General features: G+C 33.6%; 1 protein-coding gene across 1 annotated transcript in view; it reads left to right on the plus strand.

Annotated features, from left to right (window-relative positions):
• The first annotated feature begins 3,661 nt into the window (after positions 1-3,661).
• Positions 3,662-19,789, plus strand: part of LOC115875224 (pleckstrin homology domain-containing family G member 2-like) — a 178,196-nt gene continuing 162,068 nt past the window's right edge. The window contains exon 1 of the mRNA XM_030890635.1: positions 3,662-3,956. Coding sequence (XP_030746495.1) covers positions 3,908-3,956 — 49 coding nt within the window. The 5' untranslated portion in view covers positions 3,662-3,907. The remainder of the gene's footprint in view (positions 3,957-19,789) is intronic.

Below are 19,789 nucleotides of genomic sequence, written 5' to 3' on the forward strand. Positions count from 1 at the left end.
TCTGTCACCTAAATCAGGAGAATGACAATGAGCATGTTAAGATGAAAAAATTATTTATCAACACTTACCTACACGTTAGTTCGAGAAGTTTTATCAAAAACCTATATTTGCCTAAATAATTTATGTATTAAATTTGCAAAGCAAACTGCAGCTTGTAAACAAAAGAAATAAAATGGCGACAAGTCAACGTCAACGACCCGGCAAGGAGAAAAGTGGTATTCGATTAACAAATTATGGGTCACCAAAAATTGTTTTTGTCTCCTTTCAACGCACACTTTAGAAAGAAAAAGAAAAGAACTGTAATACTGAAAGAACGTCAAGGTTTTATCTGTCACTCTTGTCAATAATTTATCGGTAAGGAAGATTCCTAGAAAATCGCTTGTAGTCAAGTTTTCAACCATTGCCAGTTCTCCCACAAGAAGTGTCATCCAGCTGAAGTAACTTCTGCCATAACTTCTAAAAAACTAATCCAGTTTGGGCATAAATATGGCTATCAGTAGTTGACCGAGAGGGGGAGGATTAGCTGGAACGCCAATTGTGTGGGCGGTCCCAGTAACTAATGAGAATGAGTTAATTATTTGGCGTAGTCTGTCAGACGACGCCGGACCAGTTAAGGGTTAAAGCCCTCCATAGTTAAAACACATGTAGGTGGCGCTCACTACCAGTAGGACTCATATTGACATCAAAATCAAATTTCTCATGTCAAAAAACTCCCAGACACCAATTTTCATTCAAATATTGACGTTACTTCAGAAATGATTTGGAAAAAATCGAAATTAAAATGAAACTTCTACACCCTGTATCTCCGAAACTAAGCATTTTAGCACAGAATATCTAGCTACGCAACAGAAAAATACTCGAAATGAAAGAGCTAAAATTGCACAAATAGAATACTAGATGGCGCGACAATATCATAATCAGAATATAATTAGAAATTTTGGACTTTCGGTTTTGAATCGACGGCTCGTCGACGGCCTTATAGCTCGGCTAAATATGCACAGTTGCCAGATTCAAAAAGACTTGAATTGGCATCCCATTCTTTTTATTGTATATAATGCAGTATGTGTTTCTTTCTATTCTTCTTTTCTTATCAGATACACTTATATTAATTATTCCTTTGGCTATTAAAATAGTTTTAAGTATATTATTACAAAACATATACATTTTTAATATACACTACCTTATAATGTTAACTAAGAAAATACCTTTAATTACCTTTAAAATTAATAATATACAGGGCGATGATAGTGATATTTATTAATGCTGGAACGTTAGTAATGAAATATAAGTTTAATAATAATGGAAATAATTTATTAAAATGCAGTACAAAAAGTGTTAACTCACTAAAATATACTATAATAACAAATTTCTTCCGTTTGCCACGTTATTTATATAGATCTAGGTAGATTTTAAAAAGTGACACAGGTACAATTAATAATATATTAGTTCGGCATAAAAGTTGCTGTCACGACATCGAACAATAAATTAAAATTCGTAAAATAAATTAAAATTATTAATTAAAGAAATCTTTATAAAGAAACGCAAGTATACCAAATTTGGGCCCAATCGAACTCCAGGAAATTATATCATAATAGTGTACTATATTATGGTACCACTTGATATGCTTTAAGGTACCATAATATTGCAATGTCACAGAAGATCCGTAATATACCAAATTTAAGAACAATCGAACGCCATGAAATGGTATCGTAATATGGTACTATATTAAGGTACCACTTTATATATATCATAGTACAATCATATTACAATGTAACCGAAGATACGTAGTATACCAAGTTTAAGCCCAATCGAACGCCAGGAAATGGTATCGTAATATGGTGCTATATTAAGGTACCGCTTTATATGCATCATAGTACCATCATATTACAATGTCACCGAAAATACGTAGTATAATATAATAATATGAAGTTTAAGCCCAATCGAACGCCATGTACGTAATATAGTACTATATTATGGTACCAGTTGATATGCTTCATGGTACCATAATAATGCAATGTCATCAAAAATATGCAAGTATATATCAAATATGAGATCAATCGAACGCCAGGAAATGGTATTGAAATATGGGACTATATTAAGGTACCACTTTATATGCATCATAGTACCATCATATTACAATGTAACCAAAGATACGTAGTATACCAAGTTTAAGCCCAATCGAACGCCAGGAAATGGTATCGTAATATGGTACTATATTATAGTACCTCTTATTATGCTCCATGGTACCATAATATTACAATATCACCGAAGATACGTAGTATCCCAAATTTAAGCACAACCGAACGCCATGTACATAATATGGTACTATATTATGGTACCAGTTGATATGCATCATAGTACCATCATATTACAATGTCACCGAAAATGCGTAGTATACCAAGTTTAAGCCCTATTGCCGCCATGTACCTAATATTGCTATGTCATCAATGCATATGGTACTATAGAAGTATGGTACTATAGAAGGTACCACTTTATATGCTCCATGGTACCATGATATTACAATGTCACTGAAGATATAGTATACCAAGTTTAAGCCCAATCGAACGCCATGTATCGTAATACATGGTACTATATTATGGTATCACTTGATATGCTTCATGGTACCATAATATTGTAATGTCATGAAAAATAGCATATATCAAATACCGTATGATACCGAAAAAAACGGCGTCCAGTTGGCTGGAAAAGGACGATCGATGACATTTCCCATATAAATTTACATATAAAATGACAGCGATATTCATTTCATAGCCATGACTAACGCCGTTTTTTCCCGATTATACGATATGAACTTGGTATGAACACAATCGAACGTCAGGAAGTGGTATCATAATAGTAGAACAATACTTATTATATTGTCGCCGAATTACAATGAAAATTCAGGATTCAATTATACAATCAAACGTCAGGAAGTGATTGTAATTTAGCTCATAAGATTTAATTCCAACTAACATGGCAAAGTGAAAAAATCAGCTCTGATCTATTTTAATATGTTTAAAGATGTAGCAAATTTGAAGGTAGGCTTTATCAGGAAGTATTACGATATGAATTACACAATGGCAACACTGCACAAAATTCTTTTAAATTTTGTTTGTAAAAAACTGTTTTCTTTTAAATTTATTGCCCTCTATTATGTAGTAGCGAAACTACCACATCAAAATATCTGATTTGGAGACAGGCTTTTAAAGCCTGTCTCCTTTTGCTACCTACAATTTTATACATGTAACGAGGCTTCTGTTGCGTAGCTAGATATTCTGTGATTTTAGGCCATCATTTATACGAACTTTTTTACTTATTTTACTTTTAACACTACCGAAGTTTCCGGAATACAGTTCGGACCACCCTGTATATTCCCCTGTACTTTTGGTACCGGGATATTTACCAGTTCTGAACCGTAGTACACACAGATACAGTTTGCTAATCTCTATATTAAAATACCATTACTTTTCTTCCGATTATCTATGCATCCATTTAGTCCAAAACCCCAGACCATACGTTAAAACCACCCTCGCTAAAGCCCCGTTCACGCGACTCGTCCACCCACCGGCAGGTAAAAACAGGTAAAAACCGGCGCACGGCTGCGCTCATGCACCCTCCACCCAATCCGACGCCGGCATTTAGCCGCAGTGTGTCGCTGGCGTTTGACGTTCGAACACGCGCGTAACAGTTCGTAACAGCGCGCCGCAAAAAATCGCGAGCACAATCACAACATCCGGCGCGGAGGAACGGAAACGCATAGTTTTTCCGCTTTGTATTTTTACTATTTTTTTCCTTGGTCAATTATCGACGGTCTTTAATTTTTTCCGTTGGTTTTTCTTGTGAAATGTGACCCATATTATTTTGTTCCGTTTGCGTTGTTTTTAGTTGTGGATTTATCAGTGTGAACATGAACGCGAGGGATACCTGCAGGGATGACAGTTGGGAAGATTTTTTCGGTAGGTTTTGTTATTTTTTAGAGAGAAAAAAAAAGCTTATTAGTGACATACTTTAGCCGAAATTATGCAATCAGAAGCTTATTTATAAAACACACTTGCGCTTTTTGAAGTTCAAGTAATAACATAAATAAACAATACTATATGTCCAGACAGATTTAACTTAAAAATTTTATATAGTGCGTTCAGAAATGGTTGAATACAACCTTCTAGATTGTATGGGAGACAGGAAGTTAATCACCGCGACCTTATACCTAGATCCTAGATCGGCTAGATCTGTTGAAGAGCAGACTTTCTAGATGCATTTTCTCCATTTTTTTGAATTTTGGCAAACAAAGTAAAAACTGCCACGCTTTTTGCAAGAAACTTACCGAAAAACTTTCGGAAATACTATTATTACTATAGATTACTATTAATTATAAATATACAGGGTGAGTTTCATACGATGTTCTCTATGGGTATCCCGGAAACTACTGGAGATAGAGAGTCGGTTAAATGGGGAAAGAATTGCAGTTTTGTGGGGTCATAAATATGCGCTTTTCAGAGTTTTCAAAAAGTTCATGGCTTACTAGATATATCGAAAAAAACAAATTTCGGCTATTTTAAAAATTGTCCCTAATTCCATTATAAGCTATTTTAGACAAAAAGTTTTCAGATAAAAGTTGTAGATAATTACATCCTTAATGAGATTGTGTCCTCCGTTTTTTTTTCTAAAGCCTGTCATTTTTGACATATGACACAAACATATGTTTTTTTAAATGGAAACCATAGTTGGCCATGACTTCATAAAAAGCGCCATTTTTTAAGCTTTTCGGCGATATAAGCTATAATATGTTTTCTTCGAAAAATTATCGAGTTATAGCCAATTCTTATCATTTTTAAATAATTTCACTTAGTTAGCCATGCAAACAAGTTAATCGTCTTTGCTCTCATAAATGTGAAGCTGTCACATCCAAACTTTATAAATTAAAATAAACAAAAATTGTAAATATGATCTTTTCAAATGAAGAAAATCGTGTAAGATTATTGGTTCAACTTTTCTTGATCATACATTTTCGAGGATACGTTGACCGGTGAATGTTACATTTTTTAGAGAACAGTTTTCAAGACTTGTTAGAAAAGTTAAATTTAGTTATAGCCAGTTCTTACCTTTTTTGACTAATTTCACTTAGATTGCATGGTATTCTTATTCTGTTATGATTTATAACCGACTCTGTATCTCCAGTAGTTTCCGAGATACCCATAGAGAACATCGTAGGAAACTCACCCTGTATAAATAGTTATTATTCACATCAACAAAACTCGCCATCTTAACAGCACTTAAGGGACATAAAGGGCCATTACTACCGCTTTCCCGATCAAAATATTCTAATAAAGTTTCGATGAGTTTTTACGGCTATTAAGCTATCTTGTACATTTCGCACTAAAAGAGGTTCTAAAAAAACAATGTTCGACTGCAAGGTAAGCTAGCAAACATTTTCAAGATTAAAGTATCACAACACTGTTTATTTAAACGAAAAACTCGTAATACAAAACTAAAGTGTCAAAACGAATAAAAATGTCAGAAAATAAATAAGTAAACGTGGTAACTTGACATTTTTTACAGCAGAGCTACCACCTGAATCCCCAGCGCGAAATTTAAATTTAGTTAGTCGGTTAGTCAGCCCGGCGCCGAATATGTCCATGGTTGGCAACAATGAATTTTTTTATGATTACATAACTAACAGTTTAATTGGTATCGCTTATATTATAATTAAGTACCGACATTGCTTTTTCTTCTCCCAAAGAACAAAAAGGTTTTTGTTTGGGCAGTCGTGAAAAAAAAATATGAAAAGCTGGCAAAGTACACACATTATTCCATCGCTACGGATCTCTTAAAATACTCTTATGCAACAAGGAATGTATTTACAAAACTTGCTCGCGCGGCTTTCTGAATGCGAACTAATAACTTAATGCAGTTATTTATATAGTTCATTCAGAAATGGTTGAATACTATTAATTTCAGATATACACACGGATAAATTTTACACTAAATTTAACTAGAGTTGCCAACTTTCAAAATAAAAAATAGGGGACGAGTGTGCACAAAAAAGCGCCACAAACGAAACATTTTTTTGAAATTTCGTTTGTTAAAGTAAAACAAACAATTTTCTACAAAACTTTTTATTTCAAAACATTGTCTTGTACATAAATATTTCTATTCTGTATGAACACGTAGAAATAGCTAAAGACACAATTTGATTAAGTATTGTATCAATAGGCGAATATTTTTTTGATTCTGAATTTCACTGAACCAAAAGTCGACATAAATATAATTAAAAAGTTCATTAATATAATGATTTAAATCATTAATTTTGAGCCGATGAACGATTTCATTGGCACAATGAAAAGTAATTCATTAACTCTATGAATTTTAAGTTCATTAAATCAATGAACAGTCTTCATTAATTTGAAGAACACATTCATTGGTACAATGAACAGATTTCATTAATATAATGTACCCAAATCCTAATATTAATGAACCGTATCATTCATTGTATTAATGAACCGTTATCATTAATACAATGAAATAATTTCATAACCTATTTAGTTATACATTTAAAAGTCGACACTATTAGCACAGAATATCTAGCTACGCAACAGAAAAATACTCGAAATGAAAGAGCTAAAATTGCACAAATAAAATACTAGATGGCGCGACAATATCATAATCAGAATATAATTGGAAATTTTCAATTTTCGGTTTTAGATCGACGGCACGTCGACGGCCTTGAAGCACGGCTAAAGATTCACAGTTGCCAGATTCAAAAAGTCTTTAATTGGCATCCCATTCTTTTTCTGGTGTATAATAATTTCTTTCTATTCTTCGTTTCTTGTCAGATACCCTTACATTAATTATTCGTTTGGCTTTTAAAATAGTTTTAAGTTTAAGTATATTATTAGAAAACATATGCTCACAAAATACATTTTTAATATAAGTAATACACTACACACTACTTTATTATGTTAACTAAGAAAATAACTTTAATTACCTTTAAAATTAATAATATACAGGGCGATTGATAGTGATATTTATTAATGCTGAAACGTTAGTAATGAAATATAGGTTTAATAATAATGGAAATAATTTATTAAAATGCAGTATAAAAAATGTTAATTGACTAAAAAAATACTATAAGAACAAATTTCTTCTGTTGCCACGTTATTAATATAGACCTAGGTAGATTTTAAAGAGTGACACAGGTACAATTAATAATATATTAGTTCGGCATAAAAGTTGCTGTCACGACATCGTACAATAAATTAAAATTCGTAAAATAAATTAAAATTATTATAAATTAAACAAATCTTTATAACGAAACGCAAGTATACCAAATTTTGGCCCAATCGAACTCCAGGGAATGATATCATAATATTGTACTATATTATGGTACCACTCGATATGCTTCATAATATTGCAATGTCACCGAAGATCCATAGTATACCAAATTTAAGCAAAATCGAACGCCAGGAAATGGTATCGTCATATGATACTATAGGTAGGTACCACTTTATATGCATCATAGTACCATCATATTACAATGTCATCGAAGATACGTAGTATACCAAGTTTAAGCCCAATCGAACCCCAGGAAATGGTATCGTAATATGGTACTACATTATGGTACCTCTTGATATGCTTCATGGTACCATAATATTGCAATGTCATCAAAAATACGCAAGTATAATCAATCATAATATGGTACTATAGAAGGTACCACTTTATATGCATCAAAGTACCATCATATTACAGTGTCACCGAACATACGTATCATACAAAGTTTAAGCCCAATCGAACGCCAGGAAATGGTATCGTAATATGGTACTACATTATGGTACCCCTTGATATGCTTCATGGTACCATAATATTGCAATGTTATAAAAAATACGCAGGTATAATCAAATATGAGCCCAATCGAACGTCAGGAAGTGGTATCATAATATTATTAATATCATAAAGTACTATAGAAGGTACCACTTTAAATGCATCATAGTACCATCATATTACAATGTCACCTAAGATACTTACTATACCAAGTATAAGTCCAATCGAGGAAATTTAATTACAATCAAACGTCACAAAGTGATTATAATTCAGCTCTATCATATTACCATCCTACTAACATGGCAATTTCAATACCTAAACGTTTAAAAAAAGAGCTCTGATCTATTTTAATATGTTTAAATGGTGTAGCAAATTTGAAGGTAGGCTTTATAAGGAAGTATTACAATATGAATTACACAATGGCAACACTGCATAAAATTCGTTTAAATTTCGTTTGTAGAAAACTGTTTTCCTTTAAATTTATCGCCCTCTATTATGTAGTAGCGAAACTACCGCATCAAAATATCTGATTTGGAGACAGGCTTTTAAAACCTGTCTCCTTTTGATACCTACGATTTTATACGTGTAACGAGGCTTCTGTTGTGTAGCTAGATATTCTGTGCTATTAGTAACTCTTGTTATACCGTATAATGGATGATGAAGATCGCTGTCATTGATATGAAATGTCACTGATAGTCATTTCCCAGCCAACTACCTGATATAATTCTACTATAAATAGATTTCCATTTGAACAAGCCTTTAGCTACAAAGGTAACAACATTACCAATAGTGCCAACTTAATTACGAGCGCAGTAAATTTTTCCATTAGGGCAATAAAAAACAAGTACAATAAACTAATAATAATTTATTAAACTGGATATAGCATATACAAATTAAAAATTAAAAAAATCGAATCGACGAAGAGAATAGTAATGTCTGTGGTAATGTTATTGTTAATTTTAGGGTAAATTATAATAAGAAAATTAATTTACCAGTCGGTATCCTGAGGGATTTCTATAAAAAGACCATTTCTTCATTATATTAGCTGTATCCTTAGACTTGATAACGTCTAGACGAATTTGCAACAGGCTTTCCAAGTCGCATCAAGTGGGTCCGATGTTAAATTGTCGAATTTGATGGCTGGAAGGCAGGTCTCAACATCTTCTTCCGAGTCTATAAAAAAACGTATGTCAAAATAATTAAAATGCTAAATATTAAAAGAACATTCGAATTTACCATAATCAGTTCCATGCCAGTTGTTTTTTATCTTCTGAAACATATTTGGAAACGGCTGTTTTAATGAATACCCACACCAGAAACCGCACACAGCGGAATTTGATTTGACAACACAACAAATTAACTACAATACGATAGGACTTTTATTTAAAATATTTAAAATATTGAAGAGAACACTTACTGCTCTAATGAAACTAAAGCCTCACTGAATAACTCAACCACACAGACGTTATTAAAGTGCCAAAGTAACCGATCAAGATTTAAGTCCTAATATTTGATTCCTGATATTAATAACCGCGTACATTAATATAATGTAGTGTGTTCATTGTATTAATAACATTGTTCATTGTCACAATGTACAACTCATCAATCAATGATTTAGTACATTAATATAATGAATATGTGTTCATTAAAGTTTCAGCATTAAAACAAAGAACGCATTCATTGTGACAATGAACGCGATCTTTATATTAATGAAAATCTTACATTCATTTAATAACCAGATTTTCATTATATTGATGAAATTAGATTCATACTATTAATAAGTCAGGCATCGTTCTATGATTAACAAATCATTAATATAATGAAAAAAATCATTTTCCTAATGAAACAACAGTTAATAATCAATGTTCATTAATATTATGAACAAGATTTTTTTCAGTGTTCGTGTCCAAAAAAGAGATTTTTTAAATACATCAAAGAGAAAAGGACCCTCCTTTTGAGTAGAGGACGGTTGGTATGTTGGTAACACTAGATTTTTAGTTTGTAGAAGCAATCTTGGCACCCCTAAAGCGGCCCATACATTATCAAACAAATAGCGCAACACAGGCTGTTGCGCAACGAGTTGCCAATGTATGGTCCTGTTTGATGCGTTGCGCAATTGGTTGATAAGTTTCAATGTGTGTTGCGCTTCGTTGTGCAATATTTTAATTCATTCATCCAAATTCTTTGTTTTCTTTTTCGTTTTTTGGTATCATCGACATCATCTAGGGTATGTACGATAATAATCGATACAATGGCAATTGAGGACATGATTGTTTCTCGAACAATGCACAAATTTTAATAAAAAGTTTGATCAAAATTTTACCAAGTTCATGGGTGATGCAGTTGTGCAACGCAACGTTGCGCATCGCTTTGTTGCGCAACTTGTTTGATAATGTATGGGCCGCTGAATCAGTTGTGCAACGCAACGTTGCGCATCGCTTTGTTGCGCAATTTGTTTGATAATGTATGGGCTGCTTAAGTTAAACATCAATTTAAAACAAAATAAAAATAATTTTCTGATCATGATCGATTACAAAAAACCACAAAGGAACCAATTCCTCGTTTATGAAAAGTTGTTTTCTACTATTATGTGTTTTAAATAATAATTATAGACAGACAGCAATTACGAAATATATAGACAATAACATTTTTTCTAGTTCAGGTTTTCTCAGAACAATAATCGATTTAACCTTGTAGCATTTGTTTAATTTTGATTTCATTAAAATTGGATTTAGAAAATATGAAGTTTAGTATTATTTCAAATTCAAAACCAGCTTTTTTCAATAAATCTCATTTTAATATAGTGATTTTGTAAAAAGAACATTACACATAAAATGTGGTTGTAAGTTGTAAGTAAATAAAAAAAAGTTTTTGGGACATTTCACAGAATTTTTGATGAAATTGATATATTCCCGATGTTTCATTAAAAAACACCCATTTCTCACATTTAGCACAAAAATATCTTTTGCAATTCTCTTTACTATGATTCCTAATAATAAATATTGGTTTACATACAAATTATAGATCAATGAACGTACCACGTATGTATGTATTATTGCACAAAGTGTGTTAACCTCATGATTTTTAATGTGTGTTTTGATGATCGCTACATTACATTTGAATTTATTTTTGTAACATCAACCAGCATTAATTATATATTTTGTTATTGTTTATAATATAAAGTATTTCTTTTAATAACATCCTTATTTAATATTTTCTTCATTTATTGAACATCAAGGTCTTTAAAAGAGGGTCAGAATATAGTTTGCCCAACTCAGAAAAGATTTCGAAAGTCGACACCCAAAAAATCACAGAACTGTCACTCTCAGGATGCATTCACACCATCGCACAGTGGTTCCCCTTAATTAGCTGCGCGGTCATGTCATAACTGTTAGATATCTAGATATAGCTTGACTGCACCTTTTTTAATACAAATTGATAACAAATGCTAAATATATGTATATAAAAAACTTAATGTAATATTGTAATATGTATTAAAAAAATGGCCCAGTTCGTGTGATTTGCATTTTAAGTTCTAACTATTCGGAAAGGTATACAGATTATGTTCAAACATATGTAAATGTTTTTTCATATTGAAGAGGTCAAATTTATTTTAATGTTGAAAAAATAAAGACAGTTGTTTCATTTTATAAATACAATTTTATTGTCAATTGATATACAGTGTGTCCACGAAATAAGTTGACACGAAGAGGAAAAAATAAGTTACTTTTATTTTAAGACAAAAAGTAAATCTTTAACCACCCGGTATAAGATCCGGCGGCAATTCGCGGCAGCTAGTGGCAATTAATTTATATGCAATATACTTTAAGCAACAAGTATTATAATGCCGTTTAAGAGGATTTGAAAGGGAAAGTAGTTAAAAGTCTTAAAGAGTGACAAACAAAAATGTAAAAATACTATTTTTGTTGCCTTCAAATAAATTGCCATAAACTAATATTACTTAGGTTTAATTAAGTGCAAAGAAAAAAAAAACAATTCTTTTTACCTTCTTTTCGAACGTCCATTACAGAAAAGGCAACAGCTTTTATCAATTCTAATAAAATAAGTAATTAATTGGCGTTATCTGAAAACTGTTTATGTCAGCTTGATACCAGTAGCAAAAATGTGACATTTCTAATAAAAAAAGCGCTACACTAGGCTTATTTGATTTTGTTATTTATTATGTATCGTTTACAGGGGAATATAAGAAAAGTATTAGCAACAGTTTCATGCAAACATTTTGAAATTAATATTTCTAAGTAATGACCTATCTGGGAACCACTGTGCATCGTAGGAAAAACAGAACAGCGGATCGGCTTCAACCTATTGAGATGTTCATTGAGGAGACAGTGACCTGTTAAAAACCCCGTGACAATTCGAAGATTGTTCTTACATAAATCTTTGATTTTTCTTGGTCGTAAGCCCTCAGAAACTTCTTCGATATTCTTAGACCGTTGCAGGATTCCCTTTGCAGGTTACAGATGGAGTCTTCTAGGTTATTGAGTTCCGCTTTTAATTGGTTAGTGGAGTGTTCGCTCCTTTTCTAGATAGATCGTTTCCTTTCTTCTTACCTTCTATCCACTGGTGATCTGGCACACAGAGTAGGAGGACTTTGTTTTCGTCTAAGTCATCATTCAATTTTTAATAAACACCATAGGTACCGGGTGTTGCATCGTGGGACGGGACATAGGAAATCCCATGTAAATTTTAATGGAGTCAATTATTGTCTTCCGTAATTATTTTAGAGAATAATTCTATTTAGGTTTATCGAAGAGCACAAAAACCCACATTCAAAAGAATAACTTTAGATATTTTTGATTAGTCCGTTTACGAGTTATCGCCGATTTCTTTTTAAATATTTCTCCTTTCTTACGGCCCTGTATTTACTTATGAGCACCAGTCAAGGTAAAAGATAACTGTCAAATGAAGTTGTCATTTCAGAAATTTACCTATTTAGTGCTTAATTATTATTGAAAACTCATTCCTACATCGGAAATCTTAAAGATGTATTCATAAATACAAATTAATATGAATTAAAGTAAAATAAAGCAATCAATTACAAGGTTAATTATAGTTTTATTACAATATTCTATAACTTATTAATTGTTAGAACTTTAGGATTTAAGATGTTCAAATATTCCTCCATCGACTGCTAGACAATAACCCAGGCGATCATAAAATTTTCTTCTTACATTCGCTAATTGGTAAACTGAAATTCTATTGCATTCGGCAGAAATAGCATTTTTAAACTCGTCTAGATTTGGGTATTTTTTATCCTTGTATATCCTGTTTTTTAAATGGCCCCAGAGAAAGAAATCATTTGGCGAAATATCAGGAGACCTTGCTGGCCAATTTACTGTACGATTTAGGCCAATAACGTTTCCGTTAAAACTATTGTCTAAATATTCCCCAACAGCCAGGGTACTATGTGCCGGGCAGCCATCCATTTGGTACCAAACTTCCTGATTTTCCCTAGCGGCATCATGTAAAGCAGGTAAAATATGATTTTCGAGTAGTTCCAAATAATATTCTGCATTTAAATTTCGCCTAAGAAATAATGGCCCGATAATATTGTGTCCGAATATCCCTGCCCAAACATTTACTGTCTGTGGATATTGCGTCCTTGTTTCGACAAACCTGTGTTGGTTTTCTTTGTTCCAATATCGATAATTTTGAACATTGGGTTCATTATTTAAGGTAAACGTGCATTCGTCAGTGAAACATATGTTTTTTAAAAATTCCCTATCCGTGTTTGCTCTTTCCATCATATCAAAACAAAACGCCTGCCGCCGTATTTCGTCCCCATCTCGTAGCTCTTGGTGCTTTTCATATTTGAAGGAATAGTATTTATGTCGTTTCAAAATTCGAAACGCTGTAGTGTGATCTATTCCTATTTCATCCTCAAGTTTCCTTGTGCTGATCTTTCCATCGTTCTCTTCCACGCACAATAAAACTTCCAAGTCGGTATCATTTCTTGCATCTTCTCTTTGTTCCTGCCTTGCTTCACATCTGCAGTTATTTATTAGGGTACCTTTGGTCTCAAATCTCTGGATATTCCTTGCGATTGTAGATTTTCCAGGTATCGGTCTATTCGGATACAGAGCAGCAAACATGTCCGACACCTTTTGATAACTATTTCCTTGATAATACCATTTAATCATCAATACTTTTTCTTCGGTAGTGTAATTCATGGCTAATATTTTCGATGTAGGTATGAGTTTTTAATAATAATAATAAAGCACTAAATAGATAAATTTCTGAAATGACAACTTCATTTGACAGTTATCTTTTACCTTGACTGGTGCTCATAAGTAAATACAGGGCCATAAGAAAAGAGAAATATTTAAAAAGAAATCGGCGATAACTCGTAAACGGGCTAATCAAAAATATCTAAAGTTATTCTTTTGAATGTGGGTTTTAGTGCTCTTCAATAAACCTAAATAGAATTATTCTCTAAAATAATTAGGGAAGCCAATAATTGACCCCATTAAAATTTACATGGGATTTCCTATGTCCCGCTCGACGATGCAACACCCGGTATAACGATAATACACTAGAAACTAATTTACTTAGTATTATCTTTTGTGTGTACCATTTAAACTGAAATCTTTATTTACATACTTCCTATAGTATGAAAATGAGAACACTGTTATCGAAAAATAAATAGAAATTACAACAAAATTAACGAACTAAAAAGCGACGATAAAATTAGACCAAGGTCTAATAAAAGTTTACCTATGATTTCAGTTTCCCATATTTTTATGTCCTTTGTATCTATTTTTTTATTGTATATTAATTAATAATTGTTGTTGCTCTCTCTTTTTATAGTAACTTATATAGGGTGTCCCAGAAATAAGTGCAAGTATTTTAAGGGGTGGTAGATTTCGATAAAAAAACATATTTTCTCTTTATCGTTTTTCAAATAAGTCCAAAATAACGGAGTAGAGAATATTTTAGTTCGAAAATTTAAAAAAAAAATATTTTTTGCTAAAAATTTTGAAAACCAGCGGATCTTTTCTGCGGGTTTTCTTTCTTGCAAATTGAATCTACTACCTATGTTACCATATTATCAAGAAATTATATTTTTTTAACTAAAAACAAAAAAAAACCCAAAGTTTTTTTCAAAAAATATCGAATTTCCAAAAAAACATTCGCGAAAAAAAACTCATTGGCGTGTTCCTGGGGTTGAAGTATACTACCAGTTAAAATACTTGCAGTTATTTCTGGGACACCATGTATATTAAGGGAATTATAAGTGTGTAATTATAATTGCTGTGGTACATAGATAAATTTATTTCTTACCGAATGTAGTATATTTTGTCTCATTTTGTCTCAACGCTGTTAGTAGGAATTTTGTTTCCAGGTAGGAATTTTATTACCAAGCCGATATAAGCTTCTATTAAAGAACATGATATATTTTGATTATTAAATAATTTATTTTCGTGTCAATATATTTCCAAGAAAAAAGAAACAACTACACTCTGTACATTATTGTCCTAATTTTCTCGAATTAACGCAGAAAAGGAAATTTAGTTTATGAAGGAAATGCGAAAAATCCAAATATTTTGACAACGGCACCCATGGCGAGATGTTGCCGTATATATAATATAAAATAAATATTTGCCAAGTGATAAACAGTTGGAATGCTTTTTTCTCGTAAACAATTGGCAAAGGAAATGGAAGATATTGTTGCTCAACATTTACTGGGCTCATGCAGGCGATTCTCTGTTTATATCTGATTGTTTAACATATCCTTAAATGCACAGTTTACTCATAAATAAATCCAAATATACCTAAAATATCTTTTTAGCCAACCATACCAACAGGTATGGTAGGCTATTAAGATCGGCAAAAAAAAGTAGAATGTAGAATGTTTAGGAGGGGAGTTAATCACCGCGACCTTATAGATCTATTGTGTGTTCCCCTTTCTTGAGTTATAACGAGTCATAACTCATCATACAGTCTCAGGGCTATAAGAAAAGCCAGTATCTGAGACGGCTCCACAGAGGCCAGCTCTCCATCCTCGACATCAGACGTACCAAGGTTCATGGCACGAATGGTCGTCGTCTCGGCGCACTCAGGTGTTCTGGTGTTTCCCCATTTTCCCCACAAAATCTGCACTCGCCGTTGTTTCTCAGTTTCAGCCTACTGAGGTGTTCGTTGAGGAGACAGTGTCCTGTTAGAAACCCCGTGACAATCCGAAGATTGTTTTTCCTTAAATCAAGGAAAACCTTTGATTTTTCTCGGTCATAAGTTCTAAGGAACTTTTTCGAGTGTCTTAGACCGTTGGAGGACACCCATTCCAAGTTACGGATGGAGTCTTCCAGATTCTTCAGTTCCGCTTTCAGTTGGTTCCCGTTTGGAAAACAGAACGGTTCTGGTCCAGTTAGTGGAGTGTTCGCTCCTTTTCTAGTAGATCATTTGCTTTTTCATTGCCTTCTATCCCTTGGTGAGCAGACACCCAGAGTAGGAGGACTTTATTTTCTTTGCCTAATTTGTTGAGCTTCTCCAGGCATTCTTTGACCAACTTCGAATTGATGGTTACTGGGTTGATCGCGTTAAGTGCTGTTTGACTATCGGATAGGATGGCAATTTCCTGTTTTCGATAGTTCCTATCTAATATAAATTGTACGCATCTTTCGATAGCGCAAATTTCTGCCTGAAGGATACTGGGGTAGGTGCCCATTGGTTCGGAGTATTCAGTTTTCGGCCCAAATACTCCTATCCCTGTCCCTGCTTTGGTTTTGGAAGCATCCGTATACCACTTGATGGTATGGTCTTTTATATGCTGAGTAAGCGTCTCTTTCTTCCAATCCTTTTTATTGCTCAATACTACATTGACATGTTTCTCAAAGTTGTACGTTCTTGGCATATCGTCCACTGGGAGTTGGAGAAGTGGAATTTTCTTTTTGAGGGTGTTCCAAGCCCCTGACCTGAAAATTCTCCCAGTACTGTTTCCGTCAGTAACCATTCTAATCATTGTCGCATTGGCATAACTACCGACGACAATGTGCAGTGGTGTTAGGTCTAGAATGACCTCCATTGCTGCTGTTGGACATGTTCTCATGGCACTTGTGATGCAGATACATGCCAGTCTCTGTACTTTGCACAGGTTTTGCCTTGTTGTACGTTGCTCTAGTTTTGTATACCAAGCAACTGCTCCATAAGTAATCATGGGTCTTACTATCATGGTATACATCCAGCGCAAAATGTTAGGGGCGCAGCCGCACCTATTTCCCGCCAGTCTTCTGCATATCATGAGAGCCTTTGTGGCTTTGCTGGTAATGTTCTTAATATGCCTGTTCCAGAGGAGTTTACTATCCAGGGTTACTATCCCTGTGATGGCAGTATTTCCTTTCCATCTAGATGGATTCTTTTCATAAATGACCTAAATACAAAATATTTTCATGGTGTCTGTCTGTCTGTCCGTCTGTAACAATATAACTCAAAAACCGCTAAACTGATTTTAACGAAATTTGGCACAAAAATACTGTGACATCCGAGAATCTGGCCATTAGTTTTTGGTGAGGGTGGGGGATTGGTAAGGGGGTATGAGAGGGAGTTAAAAATTTAAGAGAATCGTAACTCCAAAATTACATTAGCTAGCGAAACGCGGTTTTCAATTTAAGATTAGGAATAATATTTGCAACAAAATTTGTAATTACATCAAAATCAGTCAAAGTCGCAGTTTTTGAGATATTCCGTGTTTCCGTAGTCCGTTTTTGGGAAAATCCGTGTGGAGAACTCCAAACTCCCATCGGACGCGATCCCAGGTGGCGGATAGGGGAAATAACCGCGGAGCAAAATTGGAAAAATTCCTTTACTTTGAAACTAAAAGAACTGCCTACCAACTTGTTATTAACATATTTTAGTATGGGCGGCTATACGTGCCTCCCGGCGCCTATTTTTTTCTTTTTGGTTACTGAGTTGATCGCTCTTAAGGCTGCTTGACTATCGAATAAGATGGGTATTTCGTGTTGCCCATAGTTCCTATCTAAGATAAGTTGTACGCATCTTTGGGCAAAAAATCATGGGGAGAAAATCTCTTAATTATTCATGTCAATCAAATTGTCATAGAAAAAGAAATTCAGCTATCTATCTGAATACCAGAACTTATTTACGGTTCCTTATAAAGACAAAGCGTTAAAACTTGTATAGCTGTATTGCAAAGTTACTCGGGATAGAAACCTATATTTTCCAAAAAAGGATGTCTGTATGTAGATTGACCCAATAGGAAATGTTTTTTAACAGTAATGCGTTTGAACTGAATATAATATCAATAATAATAATAAGAAATAGGCACATGTCGTATTGTCTTTTGCATATTAAGTTCATTAATATGAAATATTAGTAGTGTGAATTATGTACCGTATGATAAAAAAAAACGGTGTCGGCGATGGCTATTAAATGAAGATCGCTGTCATTTTATACGTAAAATTATATAGGAAATGTTAACGAACGTCATTTCTAAGCCAACTGGACGCCGTTTTTTTTTCGATCATACGGTACCATTAGCTAATAGTGAAATAAAGTGTTTTTTGTCAATCTTGCTGTACGGATGACTGATTGATCTAAAGGTGGCTACACACACTACTGCAAGCTTGACAAGCAATTGACAAGCAAAACAATTTCTTGCCTAGCATTTTAATTGTGCAAGCCGCTTGATGATTGATTGAATTTGAATCATGCAAGCTTGGACAAGCCAAGCTTGCGCAAGAGAAACGGTACGCATGTATTCAGCTTGTACAAATACCACATGTATTCAGCTTGTACAAACAATTAGTTCAGTTCGTGATCGTAAATGACCTGTACGTCGCGTCACCATCATGTTGAGCGATCTGAAAAGGAGCAATCGAGGAAATCAGCAGTGTCTTTGGCGAATTAAATCACCAGAATATCATGATAGGGTGAAGAAGGATGCAGCATACAAAATTTTACTTAATATGTATAGATTAATTGACACCCAAGCCGATAAGGATGCCGTTATTAAAAAGATAAATGCCTTCAGGATTCCTCCTTCTTTTTCTTGGGACTTCCTTCTTTTTTTTCGCGGCATAAACTGAAGCTGGTTCAAGCATGCATGTACCGTGTGGCGGCGAAGATAAATTATGCATGGCTTGTACAAAGAGATTGTCCATGCATGGTTATCAAGCTTGCAGTAGTGTGTGTACCCACCTTTACGATCTGGAATGATTGAGACCAATCAATTTTGTTTTCTGTATTTTTGTTTATGTTTCGATTCAAGTATTTTATATACAGGGTATCCCAGAAATAAGTGCTAAGAATTTTAAAGTGCGGTTAGATCTGGCCAAAAGAAACATCTTTTCTCTTTACCGTTTTTAAAATAAACTGATAATAACCGAGTGAATAACTTTGAAAATTTAAAAAAATAACGGCAACATTTTGAGAGCCGCCGCGCCGGCAGCAATCGATAATCACTCGCAAATACCAAGCAATTACCAGAATCTCAGCTTGTTCGACGCCCAGTGTTGTCACATCGACTAGAATGATTTGAAAACGACGAACTTGGAAAATTAATAAACTATTAAAATTAACGGTAAAATACTGGCTTTGATATAAATTTACTGTGGAAAATGCCATATGAAATATAAAACCGCGAATATCTGCGAAACCATTAAACATTAGCTGGGATTAGTTTTAATTAAATAAATATGGCCCAAAATATGGATTTCACCTCTTCCAATATTAAAGAACCTATAAAGAGGCTTAGGTTTACAGCAGATGACGACTTAGCCCTTCTAAGAGAAGTTGTTGTTTTTTGCCCTAAACCCACTGGCAGACGTTGGACAATAAAGCACTGGAAATAAGCACTTTAGCCCTTTAGTTTTAAAATACCTGGTAAACAAAGCAATTTCAAAGTTTTAAATTCAAAGTTAGGTTAAATTTAAATAGCGGACGAATTCTTTTCGACCCAATAACTATAAATGAAGAGAGTTAATACCACCCCACG

Source organism: Sitophilus oryzae, unplaced genomic scaffold, assembly GCF_002938485.1.
Source record: "Sitophilus oryzae breed Bouriz unplaced genomic scaffold, Soryzae_2.0 scaffold_1356_pilon_pilon, whole genome shotgun sequence".
NCBI lineage: Eukaryota > Metazoa > Arthropoda > Insecta > Coleoptera > Curculionidae > Sitophilus > Sitophilus oryzae.